At 38.3% G+C, this 23,465-nt stretch overlaps 1 protein-coding gene and 1 long non-coding RNA gene across 25 annotated transcripts in view; one reads left to right on the forward strand and one right to left on the reverse strand.

Annotated features, from left to right (window-relative positions):
• ESRRG (estrogen related receptor gamma) overlaps positions 1–18,606 on the forward strand; it is a 478,583-nt gene extending 459,977 nt beyond the window's left edge. For all 21 annotated transcript variants that reach the window (XM_081854814.1, XM_081854806.1, XM_081854810.1 and 18 more), the window contains 2 exons: positions 2,790–3,059; positions 14,780–18,606. In XM_081854814.1, coding sequence (XP_081710940.1) covers positions 2,790–3,059; positions 14,780–15,024 — 515 coding nt within the window. In that variant the 3' untranslated portion in view covers positions 15,025–18,606. The remainder of the gene's footprint in view (positions 1–2,789; positions 3,060–14,779) is intronic.
• LOC309338055 overlaps positions 2,600–23,465 on the reverse strand; it is a 46,240-nt gene continuing 25,374 nt past the window's right edge. For all 4 annotated transcript variants that reach the window (XR_014154641.1, XR_014154642.1, XR_014154643.1 and 1 more), the window contains 3 exons: positions 21,681–21,831; positions 4,641–4,710; positions 2,600–2,980 (listed from right to left, as the gene is read on the reverse strand). This is a non-coding gene — a long non-coding RNA (uncharacterized lncRNA). The remainder of the gene's footprint in view (positions 2,981–4,640; positions 4,711–21,680; positions 21,832–23,465) is intronic.

Below are 23,465 nucleotides of genomic sequence, written 5' to 3' on the forward strand. Positions count from 1 at the left end.
GTTTTTGCAAACTACAGATCAAAATATGTAACCCTGGTTTTTTTAAAATAAAATAAAAATACACATGTGTTGTTTTACAATATCCAAATTTAACCATCCAGCTTCCTTTACCACTTTTGAGGAAGCCTTATGTTGCACATTTGGTAACAAAGGGGGAAGCTTAGTTGTATTAAAGTTACTCGAGGATCATGGACTAGATTTGAAATGGAATATAATGTCATTTGTAAAATCTAATCAAATGTCCAGGCCAAATTTCAGTACCCTGCCCTGATTTGGGGGTTTTGTTTTTCATTGTCTGCTTCTGTAATTTTGCTTGCAAATCACACAGTAGTTTATTATCTTTTTACAAAAGAAAAATGCACTCAAAACTTGGTACATAAATTTAAAAAACGAAGTAGGAATCTTTCTAAGTTGTGGGGGGGTGGTTAGAAAAGAAAATGATTGAAATTAAAACTTCTTTTGTGATCAAAAGGGATTTTATTGCCCTTTGCTTAATTAAATCCATCAGAAGTGTGTGAAACATTGTTGTAGTTAAAAAAATTGTTACTTTGTAAATCGCAGGGACAAAAGGGCTCTACTGCAACTTTAAAGTTTCCGTGCACGTAAATGTCAATAGAGTGCCTTCTCCATCATCAGCACTAAATTCACATTGATGCCTCTTTTCTTCTCTTTATTGATCCTTCCATGAGAACGTAGATTTGTATCTGTTAATTAATGCGTCCTGAAACAGCGTTTGTATTAATCAGGCAGATAAGAAAAATTGGATGCCTGCACCCTCATGACAACCGTAAAAGTGCTGGCCCTGATAAAAATCATGGACGGACCTCAATAAAAAAGTTCCTCCTTCCACTCAATAAACTAATCATCCTGCTTTTAATTATTCGGCAGAAAGATGTGTGGAGATTGGAGAATGTGTAAATCTATTTACTAACAGCAGTGTCTGGGAGGGAGAATAGGGCTGTCACAGGACAGAGCTGCAGGCTACGTTCTCTGTCCATCTGCTGCAACAGAAAAACTGGTTCTTGAGAGAAAGGAAAAAGGCAGAGATGCTGGAGCTAATTGAAAATATGCATTCCTTTTCTTTGACCCTTTCAAATTATTATTTCTGTTCCATTTACAACAAGAAGTGTGGCATTATCCATCGTCATCTTACAGAGGGGTTGTATTGACTTGTTTGACAATGTGGCTTTTTTTTAATCTTTATGCTCTTAAGAACAAATGTCCTTTCCCACAAGGCACAAAACACAGTATTTAAAATCACAGCAACAGCAGCATATATACAGTTATAGATATATAAATATATAAAAGGAATGGATTTCAGTGCCCACTTGACATTGGCTTTTAATACAGTTTGTGCTTCCTGACTTGAAGTAATTATCTTTTTGTTTTAACAGGTTCATTTCTGAATTCTGCAGTAGTCTTAATCTAAACTGATGCATGTGGCGTTCCCACTCCTTTTGTTTTCTATCATATTCTAGACACTTATTCTGTTATAAGGAAGGGGGCTTCAAAAGAGAAGGGCAATGTGTTTAAAACTAAATGAGCAACAAAAACAGACTATTCTTTCAGCAGTATCCTTGTCAAAGCACATGTAAGCAGTTCCATAAACAACCAATTGAAAGCTTTAGACATGTCTTAAGACCCCCTTAAGAAAAGCTTGACTAATCCCCTTTGATGATTTTATTAAGTACTTGATGGTTGCTGGTGCCAACTGGCAAAACACTACGTTTCACCAATAGGCCAGGAAATCGCCTCTTCACTAGCACCTTATGTGATGGGGGATATTAGCAGTCGGAGATAATAAATTAACAGCTACTGTAAACAGGAGCCTGAAAAGGTAAAACAGTAAAGATGTTTGGCCTTAGTGATCCTATTAGGAAGGAAAGTGGGGGGGGGGGAGTGAAACAAAAGCAAAACTTAAATTAATTAAGAAGCATTATTAAATTTTCAGTCTCTCTTAAAAATGATGGTGTGATTACTATTCACTTGGCACTTTAATGTGCCATTCTGCTATTTCAGTACTGTAGTAGAGGCAGAAGCCATTACAAAAGTAATTAGTGTCTTTTCTGAAGAGGATAGGGCTTGCTTCTGTTTATGCAGAGGTTGAAGTTCAAGAAGCACTTTGCTTTTTGTTGTGATCATCTTCATCATTCTAGTAAGGTATCAAAAAAAATTCCCTCAAAAAGTGTTCTTTTTGTTACTCACAATAATAATTACCCCCTTTAAAGTGGACCCTGACATCTTTAAAGTGCAATCCTATACATATCTACTCAGAAATAAGCTGAGGTTACTTTATTTGCTCGTGTGTGTGTGTGTGTGTGTGTGCGCGCGCTCGCATGCATGCAACGTTAGTGTCTCTCATAGCAATCATGACCATTATTGCCAGAGTGTTCATAAACGGCTATTTAATCTAAATACTTTAAGGTATTAAAAGTATTAAATTGGCGCTTCAATGTAATAGGTGCTTAGAATATATTTGGGGGAATGTATTCTCAGACAATGATAAGAATGTATTCTTTAAAAAGCAGCAAATTAATGTTGCTAACAAAATTTTCCAAAATTTAATAAAACCCCCACACAAAAGGCATGCAAATTCAAGTTGACTTGATGGAACTTTTACTCTAATAATTTTATATTGTATTGATCTTGAAGAGCAGAGGGGGTGGAATCCACAGGTACAGATTTATAACTTACATAACAACAACCACGAAAGAATAGTTATAATGCAGAATTATGGTGTCCCAGGATCATTTTAATTATGTTTCTGTGTACTTTCCTTCCTGGTTTAGGATTTTCCACTTTATCGCTTGCTGACCAGATGAGCCTTCTGCAGAGTGCTTGGATGGAGATTTTGATTCTGGGCGTTGTATACCGATCACTTTCCTTTGAGGACGAGCTTGTCTATGCTGAAGACTATATCATGGATGAAGATCAGTCTAAATTAGCAGGCCTTCTTGACCTCAACAATGCCATCCTGCAACTGGTAAAAAAATACAAGAGCATGAAGCTGGAGAAAGAAGAGTTTGTCACCCTCAAAGCTATCGCGCTTGCTAATTCAGGTTGGCAGATTGGCATGATGGCTCATGTCATTTCCCCCCACCCCTTCCTCTAATACCTTCTGCATGACAATTTCTAAACATGACAGTAGGAATAAGTAATTCTTAGTTATACTACTACAGGACAATGCTGAATGGCTAGAATCAAGGTAGTTAAAATTGAGGGAAGATCTATGAATATATGCATTTGTTGCACATGGTTTCTAATTTGGTTAAAAGATGCCAGAAAATTCAGAAGGTATTAAAAGCAAAGATGCTTTTCAATAAACATAAACGTTGTTCTGCTTAAATCCATTTCATAATCCAGATAAGTCTAATCAGTTCACTTAAACCCAATAGAATGGATGGGCCCATGACTAAATGTAATATATGATCTACTTCAATCCGGCTACTAAACACAGTGAACTCAATAAGTAAGGTGAACTCAGGTTTTATCAGAAAAGGGAGCAAATCACTGTTTAATCTTACAGGAACTCTACTTCACCATACAAATTTGATTTTTATGGTAGCTGTTTAACAGGCAGATATAACTTGTTCAGAAGGGGTTAAGAAATCAAGGAAGGATTCTTCTCTGCATTTGAACTTAAACGTGCTGAAGCAGTGAGCCGGTGTCTGATAAGTAAAAAATCGTTTGTTCTTTGTTGTTTTTTCTTTGTGCCTCCCTAATGCTTTATTGTGGTCTTAAGTCCCTTTTAGCATTTGCATAAAGTTCATGATAGATCCCTCTTTAATGACGTGCCGATCATTAGATACCTGTGTGTCAATAACATGCTCTGATGCTATGTACCATTGACAGTCACACCATGCCCCTCCATCTGCTTTTGTTTTGACCCTATCTTTGAACTTTATCTTGGTTGCTGGCCAGTAGTTTTCCCTTTAATTACAAGAAGGAAACTGTCAATAAAATCTGTTAAATGGGATGCAATGAGTGGCTTGAATGGGCGGACGGCTATTTGTTCAAATTCTGCAGCATTCAAGGTATTGACAGTTTGTTTTCTGGGGCCATATGTGACGATCAATCTCAGGCTGGGCTCAGCCGCGCTGAAAAATGAAAAACCAGATTGCTTTTGCTTACTTGTGGATGACGACTTGTGATTTGGCGCGGTCCTAGTGAGATGAGACCTTCTGCCCAAATTGCCCCCCCGAGAGCCAGAATGCGTGACTGTTTTTAGAAATAATTTTTTTAATTGATTTTGTAATTAACAGTTCATCTACAATATTGATGCATGAATCCTCAGATTGATAGGAGGAAAATTGTTTTCAACAATGAAGTTGTACTTTCCTATTTGTCTTCATAATGGGATCTAGCATTTTGCATTTTAATTGGGGTTTTAATTCCAAAAAATAAAATGCAAAACCAAAAGATTACTCATAAAAAAAATCTTACACTGCTATTGTATGTAGGTTTTGTTGTCATACACAGCCTAGTTCTAGTGGCTGTCTCAAATTTATCTTTCCCTAAGATAATAGGAACCATCATATGGTATCTATATTACTGGAAAGAAATGTTATAGGTACTGATAAGGTGAAATTTCTATACAAACTGCACTAGAAAGCAAGTGCAGTTTGTATAGAAATACTTACTTTTGAACATTTTCAAAGGCAGCTAACCTCTGCATATTTGGAGGTGATTGAGACAGTATTTCAGTCTGACCTGCAGAGATTTAATATGACATTCATTGAAATTATCAGCTTAGCATAAACATCTGGCTTGATTCAATAATAATTAATGTTCTTTTATGCTCTAAATCGGTGAACTGATTTAACGGTAACCTTCCTTCCTGCCTCCCTCCCTCCCTGTTCCACCCATGCATAAACATATAAGACTTGTGCACATAAAAATATCAGTAGCATTATAACTCCAATTCATAATGGTTTTAAACAGGAGGCTTGTGTACAAGACTTCTGGTTGTCAGCAGCTCAGTTTGGGAGAGAAGGGAGGTCCATATGTGTTCTAATGCAGTATCCCATCCTGTCCCCAAGTTTTCACTGTCACCTCCAGCTTTAAATTGAGATGGGGGAAAATGGGTCAGCAGACCTGCTGGTTTATAGTTTCATCAGCTTGAACAGCCCCTGTAAGCTTCCCAGTGTAATGTAATGGTCATGAGGCTGGCATGATGCAGCCATGCTGTTTCTCCCTTTCCTGTGTCTTCTGAAATTCAGCCTCCATCTAGGATGTTACCCAGTTAAGCACTGGACTCAGGTGGTTGGTGGAAAGGGAATTTGCTTTGCCTAGCATGTGTCCTCCAAAGGCAAGTGTTCCCAACCTTCCTCATATCTGCAAAGATACAGAACTCCCACCTGTGGGTGTTTTGTTTTGTTTTAGTACATTTTTATGCCATCCATTCTCCAAAGAGCTCAGAGTGATGTACACAGTTCCCTGTCATTTTTATTCTCACAATGAAGTCCCCTGTGGTACATTAGGTTGACAGTTGCTGGTCATAATGTTACCCATTCTGGTTAGTGCAGAGAGATATCTACCCATGATAAGTCATTAGCAAAACCAAACCACTTGATTTGAGTGCAATATCATTTGTATGCTATTGATAATAACCATAATCAATTGATTTGCATAACCCAATAACACTGATGATGTACATTGGTTCCATATATCCCATCCCATAGGGGCCCTTGGCAGGTAATCTGGAAACACTGGCTTGGGGGTGGGGGAGTCCCAGTCCTTGGCTGTGTAATGTGTGCGACAAAGCAATTTGGTACCAATGAGTGCTTTTTTTACTCACGCAGAAAAAATGCCTTTGAATATTTTCCAAAGCATGTATGTACCAATTACTTCAGGCATACAGGCAGGTGAACTGTTTGCACATAATAAAAGGTGTTCTCTCTGTCTCTTAGTGCTCTTACTAAGTGCTCCCATTTATTGATTGGGCAGTGCCAAATGGAAGGATGTAGGTTCACAGGTTTGTTTGTTTTTAATTATTTCATCAAGAAAAAAATAGTGGCTTGTAGTTTTAGGCTGGAGGCTTTTTAAAAAGCTTTGCATGCCCAATCAGTTCAAGTGCCAGAGAACTTCAAAATTCCATTTGCACAACTGATACAAATACCTTCTCTCATTGACTGAACTATTTAAAAAGCTGCTCTTTGTAACTAGCAATACATGAATCTCAATTTTTGTTCTTGTCAGTTTCTCATTTTTCTAGTCCTAAGTTCAGTGTGCACATTTCTGCATCAGTTTACAGGTGACACACACATTTTTGCAAGACATTTTTGATAACATGCATTTTTGTGCATTATTTTCACCAATATAAACACTTTTGTGCACACTCCTTCTATCACCTATGGTTTGGTTGGAGAACTGTATCACAAAATCCACAAAAGTGTGCATTTCAAAGGATAGCTATGTTGTTTCGGGAAATGTGAATTAGGTAGGTTTGAATCAGAACGTGAACCAAACATTTCCCTCTCCCCAATCCCTTAACTGTAACACCAAAAATGGGGAATCATGGTTTCTGTGGAGGCATTGCCTTGTAAAGTCAAACAAGATTTGAGTGGCAGGTTTTTTTAAGTGGAGAAAAATTAACCTAAAGATTCAGTGGTTTCTTTTGGAGAGACAGTGTTGAGACATTGGCAGCCCTTAGACTGCTTAACATCAGTAGGTAGTCCGATAGCAACTTTATCTCTAGACACAGGCTGCTTAGACTAATGGTATGAGGTTCTGTATGGACAGACAAAGCTGTATTGGCTCCTGATGCCATCTAACAACCACTGAATAAGCAAGCTGTAGTACTCCAATTCCATTAGCTGCACCCAACAGCAGTAGACAGCAAGGGAGCAGCATCCTCTTCTGGCCAGGAGTCACACTAGAGATCAGAATGGGAAGAATTCCTGTCCCTTATACAGCAGACATTAAAAATGCCATTGCAGAGTTTGGTATCTTTCTTTTTAGTTTATGTTAACTTCAGACAATAAGAATCACCATTATTTCTTGGCCATTTAGCAAACTTATTAGAAGGTATCTATGGCAGTCATAAGAAAGCCAGCTCAAATCTTAGTATTCTTCATGAATTCTTCTCCTTCAGATCATCCATAATGCTAGGCCAGCCCATTGGGAAAGTTGGAACTCCACCTGTGTGATCCATCCAAATATCACATTATGTAATCAGCGATTCTGTTTTTGTTGCCATTTTTTTAAAAAGTATGCAATCTCTTTGATCCTCAGGGTTTGAAAAATTGGCTGTGTTTACCATCCATTGTTAAGAAATGCAGACAGTGCAGCAGAAGGCCAACTGTAATAGGAGGCACAGTGAAAATGATATTTTAGGAGATGGATTAGGATGCAATGTAGGACCAGTTGAAAGGGCATATTAAACCATTATGACTGTTCATAATGCTGGTTGCTAGAGACCACAACACAGACTGCCGTTCTGGAGAGAAACAAGAGTTCAGGTACTTTATAGAAGCTCGATGGACTCATAATTAACAGGACATTTGTGCTGTACCACTATGTATCTGTGCTGTAGCTCTTGGTGAGAAGGAGTAAAGGAGAAACCTCTACTATCCTGCATGGACAGTGACAGAAACACCAGCACCATTTTTGGATTCTGGCAACAAAATACCTAAGTTTGGAGCAATGTCAGGCAACTTGAACTACTGTCTTTTGAAGCAAATTAAAGCAACATCTTTCAAGTACACTTTCTATATCCATAAGTAGTGTTGAGGTGGCAGTTTCTGAGGAGGCATAAACTAACCATGCTTAAATTCAATGCATTTGAACAATCTGTGCATATTAGAACTCCTTATTAATGTTCCTTTTTAACTATCCATTTGAATGCTATTCTACTTCACAACACAGTTTTCTAGTTTCTAATGTTAAAACCCCAAGTTTCAGACTGTTCTGCTTTTATTCATCCTTTGAACTTTATTATTATTATTATTACTTATTGAATTTATATACCGCCCTATACCCAAGCCCTTTTCCATTTCTGCAACCCTATACATTTAAGACTTGTGGAATTGTCAGGCAAATTTGGATTTTTCTTGAAAGATGTAAAAACATCTTTAGGGATTTTAAAGGAAGTTTAAAGAATGCCAATTAGATTAGAAAAATGGGTTGGGTGGAGGGAAGTTAATAGCCAGAGTGATATAGCAGACTAGGACTGGGAGACCCAGATTCAAGTCTTGACTCAGCCATAAAATTCATTGGTGACCTTTGGTCAGTCATTCAGTCTAATACGTTTCCTAGCCATAACCTGTTTTGTGAGGATAAAATGGAGGCAGTGAGAAAACTTGTGCTATCTTGAGCTCCTTGAAATAAATGTGGGTCATAAATTGATAATGCCTGTGCCCTAGTGCTTTTCTAAGGTGGAATTGCCTTGAATTCATGCTTTCTAGAAACAATGTCCAATGGTGAATGTGCCTGAATTGCTGAGACAACTAGATCTTCCCCAACAGTTAGGCCACATGCCTGTGTAATATATTGTAACTGGGATTTTCAATGTATTGATTCTGCCTCTTTAACAAACTCATGAAAATGAGTTACAGATAGATAACACTGTATGGAGTGGAAATCAAGCAGTCTTTCATTTTTTCAAGGCAGTCTACTTCCCATGCAACTCAGCTAGGTTATCGAATAATTCATCCCTTGAGTATACATCGCAAAAGGTGCAGGTTTAAGTATGCTAAGTTGTATGCCAAACTGTAAATACATGCTTCGTTCTCCCATTGCAAAGTCAGTCAATATTCTTGGCTGCAGTTTATAAGATTCAGAAACACAGATTTTTATTTTTTTTTTGTAATAGAACAATGGCAACCTGGAAGATGGCTGCACAGGTTATGATGTAGGTATTTCTTCCACATTTTCATTGTTCTGTGGGTTTACTTTTCCCGGCATTCTCCTAAATTCCAGTTCAACAAAAGCAAAAATTTAACATTAATTTAGAAATTGGAGTATGTAGAACTTGCCACAGCTTTTAGTTCCTTTGAAAGCCGGCCTGAAAATGTATTTATTTATTTGATTCGATTCCATATATAAATCAGTTTCCATAAAAAAACTTAAAGTGATTTCACAGTAAAATCAGGGAAGAAAACAATTAAAAACTATCCATTATGTGAAAACAATTCATGTTGAGATGGTCTGCCTTCAGAAACTGATAGAATCTGATTGATTTCTGAATGCCTTGGGGGGGGGGCGGTATGACTGACATGGTAGGTACTCCTGTTGTGGCTCTCATTTCACTGAGGACTGATGAAATGTTCAGAGCCATTAAAAGGATTGGCTTCAGCACCTCTGTGGAGCCCACAAATCGCCTTGTACTCTAGTGACCTGTGGGCGATGAAGCAGAAGGATCAGTGGCTACAGTGCAGGTGGGGCAAATCTCTACTATGGTGATTCCCAGTGGACCATTCTTAATGTGGAACACTGCAAGGTTGCTTTTTACCAAAAAGAAGCAGAAGCTCTACAACTGCTTAAAGCACTGACTTTATTTATTTATTTATTTATTTATTTATTTATTTATTTAACAAATTCAAAGACTTCTAAGCCCTCTGCTGCCTCATTACTATCACAGTCAGGGATGCCATGCGGGGGGGAGGTTATTGAGGGCCCCTGAAATTTTCAAGGAGGGGACCAGGCTCCCTCAATATTCTGCAGCAATGTGTGCCCATCACTCATGCAATTCAGTTCATGAACTGGCCAGAGATACTGGCTTTTGCACTGGCTTCCCCTACACTATGGGACACAGTTCAAGCCTCTCCAGCTTATCTTTCAGTCGATCCATTCTCCACTCCTTCCGACTTATCTTCTCTTCATTTGCTTTATCTGCCTTCTTATTCTCTAATGTTGCTGTTGTCAACCAGAAAATGAGGATGGATGAGAATAGGGAGAAATGCTTGTAAATTAGGTGTTGCCGGGGGGGGGGGGTGTTTTTCTTTTTACTATAATTCTCCTTCTCTTGCTGCCCCCTCCCCCCTTTCTACCTGTTCCAATGCTGGCCAAATGGAACAAGTTAATGTCAGGTTTTATCTGGTCAAGATAGAACCCAAGGTTGAAGTGAACAGCTCTTTGCAGATCCCACAAAACAAAGGTCTTGCAGTGCCAAATCTAGAATTATGGTATATTATGCTGCAGATTTCTTGAATGGGTGAATCCTTCCCCAGAGCACCACTGGACATACGCAGAAGAACAGTCAGTGGGCAATGCCTTCTAAATATGGGCCAGACAGTTATAGGTCAGAACAGAAGAGCCAGAACAAAGAGGACTGGTTCCAAAATAATGATCAGGGACCATGCTACAGCTCCTTATAGCTGTTGTGACAGAAGAAGCAGTCCAAGAAGCAGTTCAGGAAGCAACCCAAGTACCCACATGCAGCAATATTACCAGATGCACAACTTCCATCATCCTGAAAGCTATGGAAGAGGGTTCTGGCAGCCACCTCTCAGCAACACTCAACCAGGAGAGCACCTCCATGACTTGCAGTACAAGCTGCTGTTGGTGAAACTGGGTTTTGTGAGACTTCCCAGGCAAGCAACTCCCCAGTTCCATATTATGGTGGAGAGCAACCTCCACCATCGGCTGGTAACTTCTGCATTGCCTCCAACAGTAATACTCGCTTGTGTGCAATGGGGAATTGTCCAGCTGCAAATCCTGTACAAATGCTGAATGATGATGGAAGTGGTTCAGGCTCTCAGTTCTTCTCTTTAGGTCTAGTTTCAGAACAATGGAGCCAGACTGCCATTAGGGATTATCAGGCCTCAAACCCCCTACTAATGTTGCTTGACGATTACCAAAGTTGCCAGCAAAGCAATGTATTTCCTTCTCCCAACACATTCCAGGGTTACCCATACATTTAAGATTTGTTTTCTATCTTTTAAATTTAGTATATTTTAAAGTTTTTCAAAAAAAAAAAAGTTTGTTCTTGTAGTGGCTTTGTCTGGGATCATCATCTGGCTTTCCATTTACTGAAGCATTGGCATCCCTTTGTCCAAGTAAGCTAAAAGCTCTTGGATATTGAAATAAAAAATAAAAGCTAAACAATTAATTGGCCACTTCTTCCTTGCAGCCAGATTGACATTGCCCAAGCACTGGGAAGATTTATAATGTGTGCCATTAGACTACAGGTATGATCTTTAGCCTTCATGGAAATAGTGACTCAAAATGATATTTCCTCATGGTATTAAAAAAATCAAATAAATTTGTTCTGACTTATTTTATTCACTTATTTTTTACAGTAGCAATAAGGGCCACAGTAAAAATCATCCTATTATGCTAGAATTTGGAATGCATGGTACAGTATTATTTTTGTATTTATACACACACAAAACTTTATTGTGGTCCATAGACCCCAAATACACAGTAGATTTTTTTTATTTACATTGTCGCTGTTTTAATTTCATTTTTGTATTATTCCCTTGTATTTATGGATGCATATTTGTATTTACCTTAACACGGATTTGAAGCCACTTTTGTTCTTCCAAAGAGGCTCCTGGGAGGCTGGAAGGACATTGCTGGAGCAACTGTTTAAAATGTTTTAAACGACTCTAATTTTGGTACCTCTGTTTTGTTTTGCTCAGGTTGGTGTTGGTTAAATGTTTAGTTGGGGTTGGCAGTTATTTTAATTTGGATATAGCTGTAAACTGGTTGTTGTTGTTGTTGGTTTCTATTGATTTATTGGTTGGTTAGTTGTTCGTATAGGATATTTTATTTTTTAATGTTTGATCCTTTGTTGTGTTTTATATATGTTGTAAGCTGCCCAAGAGTGGATAGGGAAACCCAGCAAGGTGGGCAGGGTATCAATTTAAAAATTATTATTATAGGTCTAAGTGCATGATTAAAACATTTTTGTTTCGATAAGCCTATCTAGACATGTAGAAGTTACATGCATCTTAGCTCTTTTTATCATATTTTGAATGTTTTTGAATACCTGTTTTTACTGAGAATTTAAGAGGTTTACATAGAATCAAGTTGTAAATCCGACATCAGGAACCACAAGACAGAAAAACCAGTAGGAGAACACTTCAATCTCCCAGGACATTCTATACAAGATCTCAAAGTAGCTGTTCTATTACAAAGGAATTTCAGAAATAGACTGGAAAGAGAAGCTGCTGAATTGCAACTTATCACCAAACTTAAAACTATGGAGAGACCTGGTTTGAACAAAGACATTGGATTCTTATCTCATTATACATGACAAAGCCATTCTTCACCTTCTCACCCCTTGCTTTTTCCTGTTAGACCTATTGCAGTCGTTAAGAGTCGTCAACAGGCTCATCGCAGCTATCTGCCAATCACCCATTCCCACCACCCTTCTGAGTAATACCCCTCCCCACCTTCTCACTATATAGAAAGGTCCGGTGACTTCTGTTTCAGTGTATCTGAAGAAGTGTGCATGCACACGAAAGCTCATACCTAGAACTAACTCAGTTGGTCTTTAAGGTGCTACTGGAAGGAATTTTTTTATTTTGTTTTAATTTCATCCCAGTTCTGCCTCATGGCCATTCATGGGAAGTTTGCAGTTAAATTGTATGAATCTTGTGCACATTTTTTTACATAGAAATATGCATTTTACATAAAGCACACACTTTTAAAGTTAAGTATGTACATCACAGTACATTCATCACACATTTTGTACACATTTTCATGTAAAATGAATATTTTGTGCATTGTAATGGCATCACAAAGTGTGGGTGCACCAAAAGTTGTGTTCTCATCCACAAACCTAGTTCTGGAGCATTGGATTAGTTCAGTCCAATGCGAAAAGAAGTGACACCCATCCCTACTTTGGTGTCATTGACAAACTTTGCTCCTTCACTGCTCATTCCAAACTCTAGTTCATCTACAGATAAAATTTACTTCAGCCCTCTGCTTCCTGGTTAACCATACAACCCATTCTTATTTTGGTATTTTACTTTCCTTCCCTGTATAGAAGCAGACCAGTTTTTAAATGAAGTTGTTATAGAATATGCATAATATTGTTACTGCATGCGTCTTAGGGCCTGTGTCACTGTAACTCTGAAATCTTTAAACAGGTAGAATCCCCATAGGACTCCATTATGTGTAATAACTGATAAACTGCCATCAGAATCAATAAAATGTGCTAAATGACCCAAACTTGCACATAATTAACTACATTTTTCAGAGCTGAAACATTTTCTTTCTTTGCCACACTGCACATTTATTTTTGTAAATAATGGACTCAATTCCTCATCAACCTTTTTGATGCAAGGATTTCTTTCAGGAGGCTCTCCTTAAATATTGTTGGTGTTGTTTAGTTGTTTAGTCATGTCCGACTCTTCGTGACCCCATGTTGTGCCCCAAGTTGATTCTTAAAGAAATAAAGGTGTCCAAAATAACCGGACTTAAAAGGAAAAAATCCAGGTACATAAGCAGCAGTTAACAGCTTACATATCATTGATCCAAATCCAGAATAAGCTGTTTTCAGAAAAAGGGGTTTCCTCAGGTAGATCAGCAAAACATATGCACAAGCAGTAGCTAGGATAGAGGACATATATACATATATGCATTTTTCATGCTGGGGTCTACTCTAGACAATCTCCATGTTTTTCACATAGTTTTCTGCATGAAGACATATATGTATGAATAGAATCTGATCTGTTGCCTTTTATAGGTTAAAAGTGATTAATTAGGTACTCCGTAAAATTAAGGTTGCCCCCTGGGCAAGGAAGGTAGATAAATAGCTTTGAGTCCATTGGGCACATCTAGACATGATATGTACCACTATATGTTCTCTACCAATACAACTTATATCCCATATGCCCCCACTCTTCTCCAGAGGGTGAGGGAAACACTGGAGCAAGATGGAAGGGTGGGATACACAGGGGAAGGAGATGGTGGGGAAGTCCCATTGCACCCCCAGAAGTGATTCTGCTTGCACAGTGAGCTGAATGCAACCCAAGGTTAGTGAGGGTGCGACTGGGCTGCTGTTTCATGTTCCTGCTTGAGTGCTATAGGCAGGGCCAGATTTAGGTTTGATGAGGCCCTAAGCTACTGAAGGTAATGGGGCCCTTTATATGTCCTCGAGGACTCCACAGCCTATGCTAGTCTCAGTAGCAGGCAAATTCAGCAGTTATAGAAAATCAGACCACGACTGGCTGGCTCCAGGTCTCTAAACAGATGTGTTTACCTGATACAAGTAGTTTTAAATTAGAAACCCTGAACCCACATATCTGGACTATGGAGCACCTGTTGCTCAAAATAAAATTAGAAGTATCTGGATTTCTCGGAGCAAATCTCACCATGCGCTGTAAATTTCCAAAAATTTTAAATACATGTAGAGTTTTAGAAAACATAGTTGGTGCACTTTCAAGGTTTGTTCCTAGAGTTTGGGGCTTTCTGTATTATCTAGGAAATACATTTTGAAAACACAGAGTCCAGGTCTGTAAACTGGACGAAGAAGACTTAATGAAAAGATGCTTTTAAAAGTCAAGAAAAAGAAAATATTCATACAAATTTCAATGCAAATTTCAATGCTAGTTTCTCTTAATCTATATAGTGCAGGAAGCAATTACATGTTTGTAATTACACCAGAGACTCAAACATTTTCCAGGAGGTCAATATGGTAATATGAGAGTAATTATCTAACTTACTCATAAGAGAGCCCAGAAAATGCTGGGTAAATCCATGCAAATCCATAAACAATTATTGTGCTGCTCCTTATTACGGTGCAAGTTACAGTCTAGAGCATTGGCATCGTAATCTTGCTTTCTGGCACGGAAACTGAAAACTGCTGTTTTGCTCTTTTGTTTTGCAGACTCAATGCACATAGAAGATGTTGAAGCTGTTCAGAAACTTCAAGATGTCTTACATGAGGCACTGCAGGATTATGAGGCCGGGCAGCATATGGAAGACCCACGCCGGGCTGGCAAGATGCTGATGACTCTGCCGCTGCTGAGGCAAACCTCCACCAAGGCTGTGCAGCATTTCTACAACATCAAACTGGAAGGCAAAGTCCCCATGCACAAACTTTTTTTGGAAATGCTGGAGGCCAAGGTCTGACTAAAGCATCCTGGGCCTTCCAGTCACGCATGCTGGAATTTTAATGAAAGGGAAAACCATAAACAGGAAAACCACGACAAAGAAACTTTAGCATCTAAATTAAGGAAACTAAAATGACTGCAGTGATACGTCGCAGCAAGACTGAGAAGCAGCAGCTCTTTCTATTCCGTGTCTTCTCCGACACAGTTTCCCTTTCTTGATTTCTCTCTTCTTTTTACTGTTCTGGTTTTTCTTTTTCTCTCCCCCACACCCTATGCTGCTGAATCTTTTAAAAAGAGGTCTCTAATAGAAGAGATGGAAGCCAGGCCTGCCAAAGGATTGAAATCCATAATATGGATGCCAGTGAACTTATTACGAACCACAATACCCCAATGACAAAGGAATCAAAAGAGAACCATCGTAAATAGCAGTACAGTACAACACGATGAACTGACTGAATGCAGTATTAGGTTTCACAAGAGCAGCCTCTAATTAGACGACTTCGATGACGACGCATTGGCTGCTTCTTATCATTGCATTTCCATCTAGATCAGTTACAGCCATTTGATTCCTTAATTGTTTTTTCAAGTCTTCCAGATATTTCTTAGGTTAGCTACGATGTAACTTTTTCAGGGAATAGTTTGAGCTTTATTCATTCATGCAATACTAAAGAGGAAAGATAAATAAATAAATACTGCATTTTTTTGTGCTGGCTTGAACAATGACAAACATTTAATGAAGGACAAATGAATCCTGAAGGAAGATTTTTTTAAAAAAACACAAATGTTTTGGTTCTTCTTACTAACAGAAGATTTTTTTCTACCAGCTTTACCACTTTTCAGCCATTTGTTAACGTGGGAATTTATCTTACTCAAGCAATAGTTGAAGGGAAGGTGCATATTATCACGGATGCAATTTATGTTGTGTGCCAGTCTGGTCTAAGACATCCCGTTTCTTCGCATGAGCTCCAATTTATATATAAGTGTTCACTGAAACAAAGGATTAGATTACACCTACAGTATATCAGAGTAGTCTAACATGTTAAGATGCCATGTCAAATAGGAATTAAAAAAAAAAAGTTAGTAAGTGCTTCTGTACGGCCAAGGTACAATTGCTACATGATATTGTGTGTTAATTAGTAATATGGCTTGTCTTTACAAAATTGCAAACTTTATTCCAAAGTTCAACCCACTGCAACTAGCAATAAGGCAGAATCAGATATCAGAATAGTCAGCCTCTGACCAAATTCAAGAACCTAGCACTTGTACCCATTATTTATTAATTTGTAAAAAATATTATTTTGGGTAGATTGCCATTTTTAAACAAACAGCCTAACCAGTATACCTGCTTTTTCAACCAGTGTTGTCACAGCATAAACGTTGGTCGATTTCAAGACTGTTAAGAGGTGTAATCTAATATATAAACTAATTAGATGCCCCCAGAAAACTACAGTCGCTAAATAACCAATAAACAATAACCTCCATCAAATGCTATACCAATGTTCCAGTGTTAGTAGCTGCTCCCTGTACTATGTGAACAACCTTATTCTATGTACACAAATGTAATTAAAATTGTAATCCTAACAAACAAAGGAAATGTAGTTCAGCTTTTCAATGTTTCATGTTTGCTGTGCTTTTTGGAATTTTTTCTGTTGCATTCAAAGACTGTTGTCTTGTTCTTGTGGTGTTTGGATTCTTGTGGCGTGTGCTTATAGACACAGGGTAGAATTAGAGACAATATTGGATGTAAAATTCCTCAGGAGACTTCAGTAGTATATTCTATTCCTTCTGATAATAAGGTTCTTCCTAGTAATAATTAAGAAATTGGAAAAAAAAATCCAACCAAGTACTCATTATGGACAAATACACATTGAAATCATAATATTTTCAAAACAAGGGATAATTTCTGTAACAGTTTATTATAGAATACCTATGTATAGCTTAGAAATAAAACTTTGAATATTTCAAGATTATAGATAAGTCTAATTTTTAAACGCTGTAAATATAGCTTTCATCCAATCATCTCTCAGATGTTGTTATTAACTTGCTCTGTGTTGTTGCAAAACCTTTTTTTTTTAAATGCAGACACGTTTCCAAAATTATTGCTACTTGTGTGCTTTAAACAAAATACAACAGGCTGATGATACATCAACCTTGTGCTAGAAATACTGTATATCTCTCATTAGCTATATGGGATTCTCTTGTAGATTGTGTTTTTCTCAGTAGAGAAGTGACTGTCGTGTGGTCCTAGATAAATCATCATTAGCAATTCATTCAGTTGGCCAATAACTTGAAATTAATAGCGTGATAGGAGTTTGGAAATTGGCACGTCCCTTTTGAAAAATGGCAAAACCTCACAACTCCTGGGGGCGGGGGAGGGAAATGGTGCTGATTCTATAAAATTATTTATATATGTAAGAGTGCAGAATAATTATTTTCCAGAAAATTTGTGCAGGGTTTAAGTTGCTACTGTTCAACTACACTATATATGTATATATAAATATCTAATATAAATATTGTTTTTGCTGTATCGCATTGAAGAACTTGGGTTTTCAGGGTCAATAGCCAATCAACACACTCAGAAAAGAAAAGCATACAAAGACTTAAGAAAGCTGGAATGTGTTAAAGGAACACATTGCAATTTTTTTTTACTATTGGTTTTCAGTAATTTTTAGAGCTGCAATGAACAAATATCTCGTGGCTGTACAATTGTTAACTGAAACACAGATACACTGCACAGGCATTAGAATAACATTCATCTTAAACCTTGCTGAACGAAATTTTAACTTATTTATTGTGAAGTATTGGGGAAGATTTCAAAAGGTGTTTTAGCATAACAAATTTTGTTTAGAGGAATTGATCCAGATGGAATTTCTCCTGCACAAGCCATTGAAATGAAAGGGTTATGTGTAAGAGCTCTATGGTCTTGTTTGGCTCCCCCATTCAGTTCAATGTGCAGAAGAAATTTCTAATAGGCTATTTTCTTTCCTCTTACTGTTATTTCTTTCTCCTTATTTAAAGCAATATGATTGTGTGACTCCTGGAAGTTACGCATTTGTTTCAATCAAATCAGATTGTTGTATTTATTCCACTATTTTGCATTTAAATGCTAACATAAAAAGATATAAAAAATTAAAACTGCTATTTTTCTTATGGAAGAGAAAATGGGTGTTGGTAATTGTATTTTAATTATTTAAGCGTCTCTGTTTACCTGCCTAGGAAAACACTTTATGGCAGTCTTATTGTGCAAAGATCGCAAAAGAGGGGGGGGGACTGAATTAAGCTGCTTATTATAATCCAGGAGTTGCATAATAACCACTAGTAAAAAACACAAATGAAAAAAAATCATGTCTATAGCTGTAGATGGGCTTCACATCTGTAAAGCAATCAACTGTATATTTTTGTGATGTGTATCATACTGTGTGCTCCAACCAATGTCCATTTGTGTAAATGTATTTATTTTATATTGTATATATTGTTAAATGCAAAAAGGAGATATGGTTCTGTAACTCCAATCAGTTCAGATGTGTAACTCAAATTATTATGCCTTTCAGGATGATGGTAGAGCAATATTAAACAAGCTTCCACTTTTAATTGCTTTTAATTTTTTTGTGCGTTGTGGCTTTTGTTTTGCTCCCCCCCCCCCCAGAAATCAAATCAATAAGCCCTACCTTTAGTAGAGCTCTAAGGATCTACGCCCTCCAGCTAATGTAGCCACATGGCTACATGCTATATAAAGACTTGTCAAAATGAATTTCAGGGTGGTATAGTCATTTTGCATACACCTGAATATGCAGACTGTCCCTTAACACATTATAATTCATTCTGACAAGCACTTATTTAATCTTAAAACATCTCCACATCAAGCCACGTTACCAAAAATCATTACCTCTCAGTCAGTGTCATAAAAGAAAAGTTCCCTGCAATTTTGAGATCACATTACTACTGTCTACAATGGGCTATTTGCTTTCTTCATCAACAGCTATAGTCATTCCACTCCTAAAATGTGATTTATTCATTTATTTTACAAATTGGATTATTTTTTAAAAATAAAATAAAGTAAGTTCTTATTTGCAACAGCATTTATGAACTGCAAGCCAAAAAGCTAGTAAAGTGATAATGTAGATAGGTCCAGTTACAGATAGGTAGCCGTGTTGGTCTGCCATAGTCAAAACAAAACAAATTCCTTCCAGTAGCACCTTAAAGACCAACTAAGTCAGTTCTTGGTATGAGCTTTCGTGTGCATGCACATGCGTGTATCTGAAGAAGTGTGCATGCACACGAAAGCTCATACCAAGAACTGACTTAGTTGGTCTTTAAGGTGCTACTGGAAGGAATTTGTTTTGTTTTGAATGTAGATAGGTGTTAATGATGATCATTAGTAATTCTCCAGGACCATAGCTGAGCCTTGATTTAAATGTATCAGGAAACAGCATCTCTGGCTTGAGTCAGAAAGGTGGTACCTTCTTGCCACAGGGTCAACTTTTGCTTCTAGAAGACTTTTTTTAGAATCAACATACAACTACTAATTTTGCTTTTTAGCCTGTCGTGATAGTATTTTGTCATTTGTTTGCTCAACATGTTTCTCACCTTCAGTGCTAGGCAGTCCCTAGAGAGGTCGTATGACACAAAGGTTTCTAAAGACAACGGAGTATTCAGCCCCTGCCCCTGTTTTTCCACCACCTCCTTCCACTATTAAGATAAATCACGAGGTTCCCTTTTGGTATTGGTATATTGCGTTCATAAAACATGTCTTCATGGAGATTCCAAATTATGACAAACAAAAAAAAAAGACTATCTGTAGCACCTGATTTTTGGAGGAGTTACTAGAAAGAAATTTCCTAAAATATTTTCTTTTGTTGTGAAGAATTCATGACACTATTATTGACTGGGGTTTTTTGTTCACCCATGCCCAGCCCAGATGTAAGACTTAACAATGGTTTGTGATCATTATTATTTGTTGCTGAAACCATGGTTTAACTTGCTGTGCAACTTTTTCTCTCTTTAGCCACGACTTGCTTAGTGCAGGCCCATTTGATATTTTCAGTATAATGCAAACTCACTTCAAATTAGTCCCATGTCATGGCTTGCTTCCAATTATTCATTCAGATGTAACAATTAAGCATATCTTTCAGGTGGGAGGGGAGACTGAAGGGCGAAGGAGTGGTTTCTTCCCCATCCAATTAGTAAGGGTTGGACCCAAATACACGCAAATTGACCTCCACTCACGCAAGACAATTTCCAGCTACTAAGTTCCAGCACAGCTGTTGCACATGTGCTTTGTTGGTTGAGACACCAAATGGATTTACTTCTGAGTGAACTTGTATAAAATTGGGCTATTACTATACTACTGCCATTTTATTCCATGCTCTGTTTCTCTATTATAAAAATTAACCCAGATTTTTGGCACCTGATTGCTAGTTGCCCTCTAAAAAAAGAGCTGATCATCTGCCTCATGCATTTTATCATATTTACATGCATGTTCTTTTCACTGTTTCCTAGGTGTAGACTCTCTAGGCTGATTCCCCAAATCCCAAAAGCCATTTCACTGAGGTTCCAGGCTTAGCCATGGGATTAGGCTGCAATGATCATCTTTAAATGCATGCTAACAAAATGGTTGCATGAAGCAAGCCTTTTCCTTGCTGTGGCTTGAATCTGAGAAACCCTATATATCATAGCCCCGAGCCATGCAATGACAGCTGTTTCCAGCAGGTGGCTTTTCTTGGGTGCACTGATTCAGCAGTCCTGACACATAAAAACTGTATTGGGACTGTGGCAAAATCTCATATAGTCCAAATAAAGGAACCAGGACTAGCAGGGTAAACACTGCCTGTCATACACAGCTGTCAATTTACAAAATCCTCTTGGTAACTGATATGAGTGTCTGAATGGATCCAGTGAGCATCTGCTTGCTCAAACACCATTTTCCCAGAGGAGCAAAATATTGTGCTGAAAAGCAACAAGGGCTTTCCAAGATTTGGAAAAGGAAACCACATATTCCCCCATGAAACCTAACAGCATTGCAAAAATCCAAGAGAGACAGTTAAGTAATACTGTACCCAGTGCCCAGTAGTCCCTGGCATTGGTAAACAGAGGAGTCCATTTCAAATATGAAGCAAAGGCACCACAGTTACAAGTGGTTTTGTGCAGAAATTTAAGATCCTGAAATCTACTGGCATTCTGTGACTCCATCTGATTTCAAGACCGACCACTGAATTCACAATCATTCCTGCTCAAGCCCACTTTATAGAGATCACTTGATATGTCCCTACAACAAAAAATACCCCTTGCAGAAGGCATATTGCAAGAATCTAGACTAGCCCTCTGAGAAATGTTCATTTCAGCAAGATGCTACTGATTTTCATCTGTCACTGACCTTCCCTGCACCTAGTGCCAAGCCTCCCTACTGAACATACATGGCTAAAGTGGCTGGCAACCTGCTGAGAACAAAGAGGGACACATTGATTCATTCATTTGATTTATATTCTGCTTTCTGAACCATAAGGACCCACAAAGTGGCTTGCAATAACTTAAAACATATTGTAAAGTAAAATAAAAATGTGAAATGCATATTAAATTAAAACAGAGACAAATACACACACCACATATTGCCACACCCCATTTGCAGGTGGTAAAATAGGAGGCACCTCAGCAAAGAAGAATGGAATAAGGTCTTACCAGTGTTGTTACTGGTATTTCTCCAAGTGCCCGATGATTAGTGCTTGCCATTTTTATACCCAAATGGTCCAGGATGTCACGCAGTCATCATGTAGCATTATTACAATAGCAGCTTTCGAGGGGGGAAATGGCAGTCTTGGGAGAACTGAAACTGGTGGCAGTAAATTAAAGAGAGAGAGAGAGAGATGCTGTGCTCCTTTAGTCTCGACCCCACACCCCCAGTTTGAACTAGAAGTTCCTGCTGGAAAATGTCAGCTCAGTTATAAGTACATACTGATCTGTGAAGAAGCCCTTTATCAAGGGCCAAGGATGTGGTTACCAAAATGTGGTGACCAAGTTGTGTTACCAAAATGTGGAAGATGAGCTTGGTGACCTGGGAAGGACCATGGCAGCTTGAGCTACTGATGCCAGCAGTCGGAAAAGACTTACATAGTAATATCTAAATTGCAAAAATGTTGAAGAGAACAAATCGTACTCATAGCAAAGATGGAAAATCTGTTGCCCTTCCAGATATTGCTGGACTACAGCTCCCATCTGCCTTGATCGTTGGTCGTGCTGAGTAGGACTGTTGGGAGTTGCAGCCCAACAATTGTATACAGCCACAGCCTCTCTAGTTATGACGCTGGAAGATGAGCCCCTCAGGTCGGAAGGCGTCCAACATGCTACTGGGGAAGAGCGGAGGACAAGTACAAGTAGATCCAGAGCTGATGAAGCGGCTGGGCTAAAGCCAAAAGGACGTTCAGTTGCGGATATGCCTGGAAGCGAAAGGAAAGTCCAATGCTGTAAAGAAAAATATTGCATAGGAACCTGGAATGTAAGAACCATGAACCTGGGTAAGTTGGATGTGGTCAAAAATGAGATGGCAAGAATAAATATTGACATCCTGGGCATCAGTGAGCTAAAATGGACGGGAATGGGCGAATTCAGTTCGGATGACCATCATATCTACTACTGTGGGCAAGAAACCCGCAAAAGAAATGGAGTGGCCCTCATAGTCAACAAAAGAGTTGCGAAAGCAGTACTGGGATGCAATCTCAAAAATGATAGAATGATCTCGATACGAATCCAAGGCAGACCTTTTAACATAACAGTAATCCAAGTTTATGCACCAACTACTGGTGCGGAAGAAACTGAAATTGACCAATTCTATGAAGACTTACAACACCTTATAGAAGTGACACCAAAGAAGGATGTTCTTCTCATTATAGGAGATTGGAATGCTAAAGTAGGGAACCAAGAGATAAAAGGAACAACTGGCAAGTTTGGCCTCGGAGAGCAAAATGAAGCAGGGCAAAGGCTAATAGAGTTCTGTCAAGAGAACAAGCTGGTCATCACAAACACACTTTTCCAACAACACAAGAGACGACTCTACACGTGGACATCACCAGATGGGCAGCATCGAAATCAGATTGATTATATTCTCTGCAGCCAAAGATGGAGAAGCTCGATACAGTCAGCAAAAACAAGACCTGGAGCTGACTGTGGCTCAGATCATCAGCTTCTTATAGCAAAATTCAAGCTTAAACTGAAGAAAGTAGGAAAAACCACTGGGCCGGTAAGATACAATCTAAATCAAATCCCTTATGAATACACAGTGGAAGTGAGGAACAGGTTTAAGGATTTAGATTTGCTGGACAGAGTGCCTGAAGAACTATGGATGGAGGCTCGCAACATTATACAGGAGGCAGCAACGAAAACCATCCCAATGAAAAGGAAATGCAAGAAAGCAAAGTGGCTGTCCAACGAGGCCTTACAAATAGTGGGGGAGAGAAGGCAAGCAAAATG

The sequence above is a fragment of the Podarcis erhardii genome (genome assembly GCF_964252035.2).
Source record: "Podarcis erhardii genome assembly, chromosome: 3".
In the NCBI taxonomy this organism is placed as follows: Eukaryota; Metazoa; Chordata; class Lepidosauria; order Squamata; family Lacertidae; genus Podarcis; species Podarcis erhardii.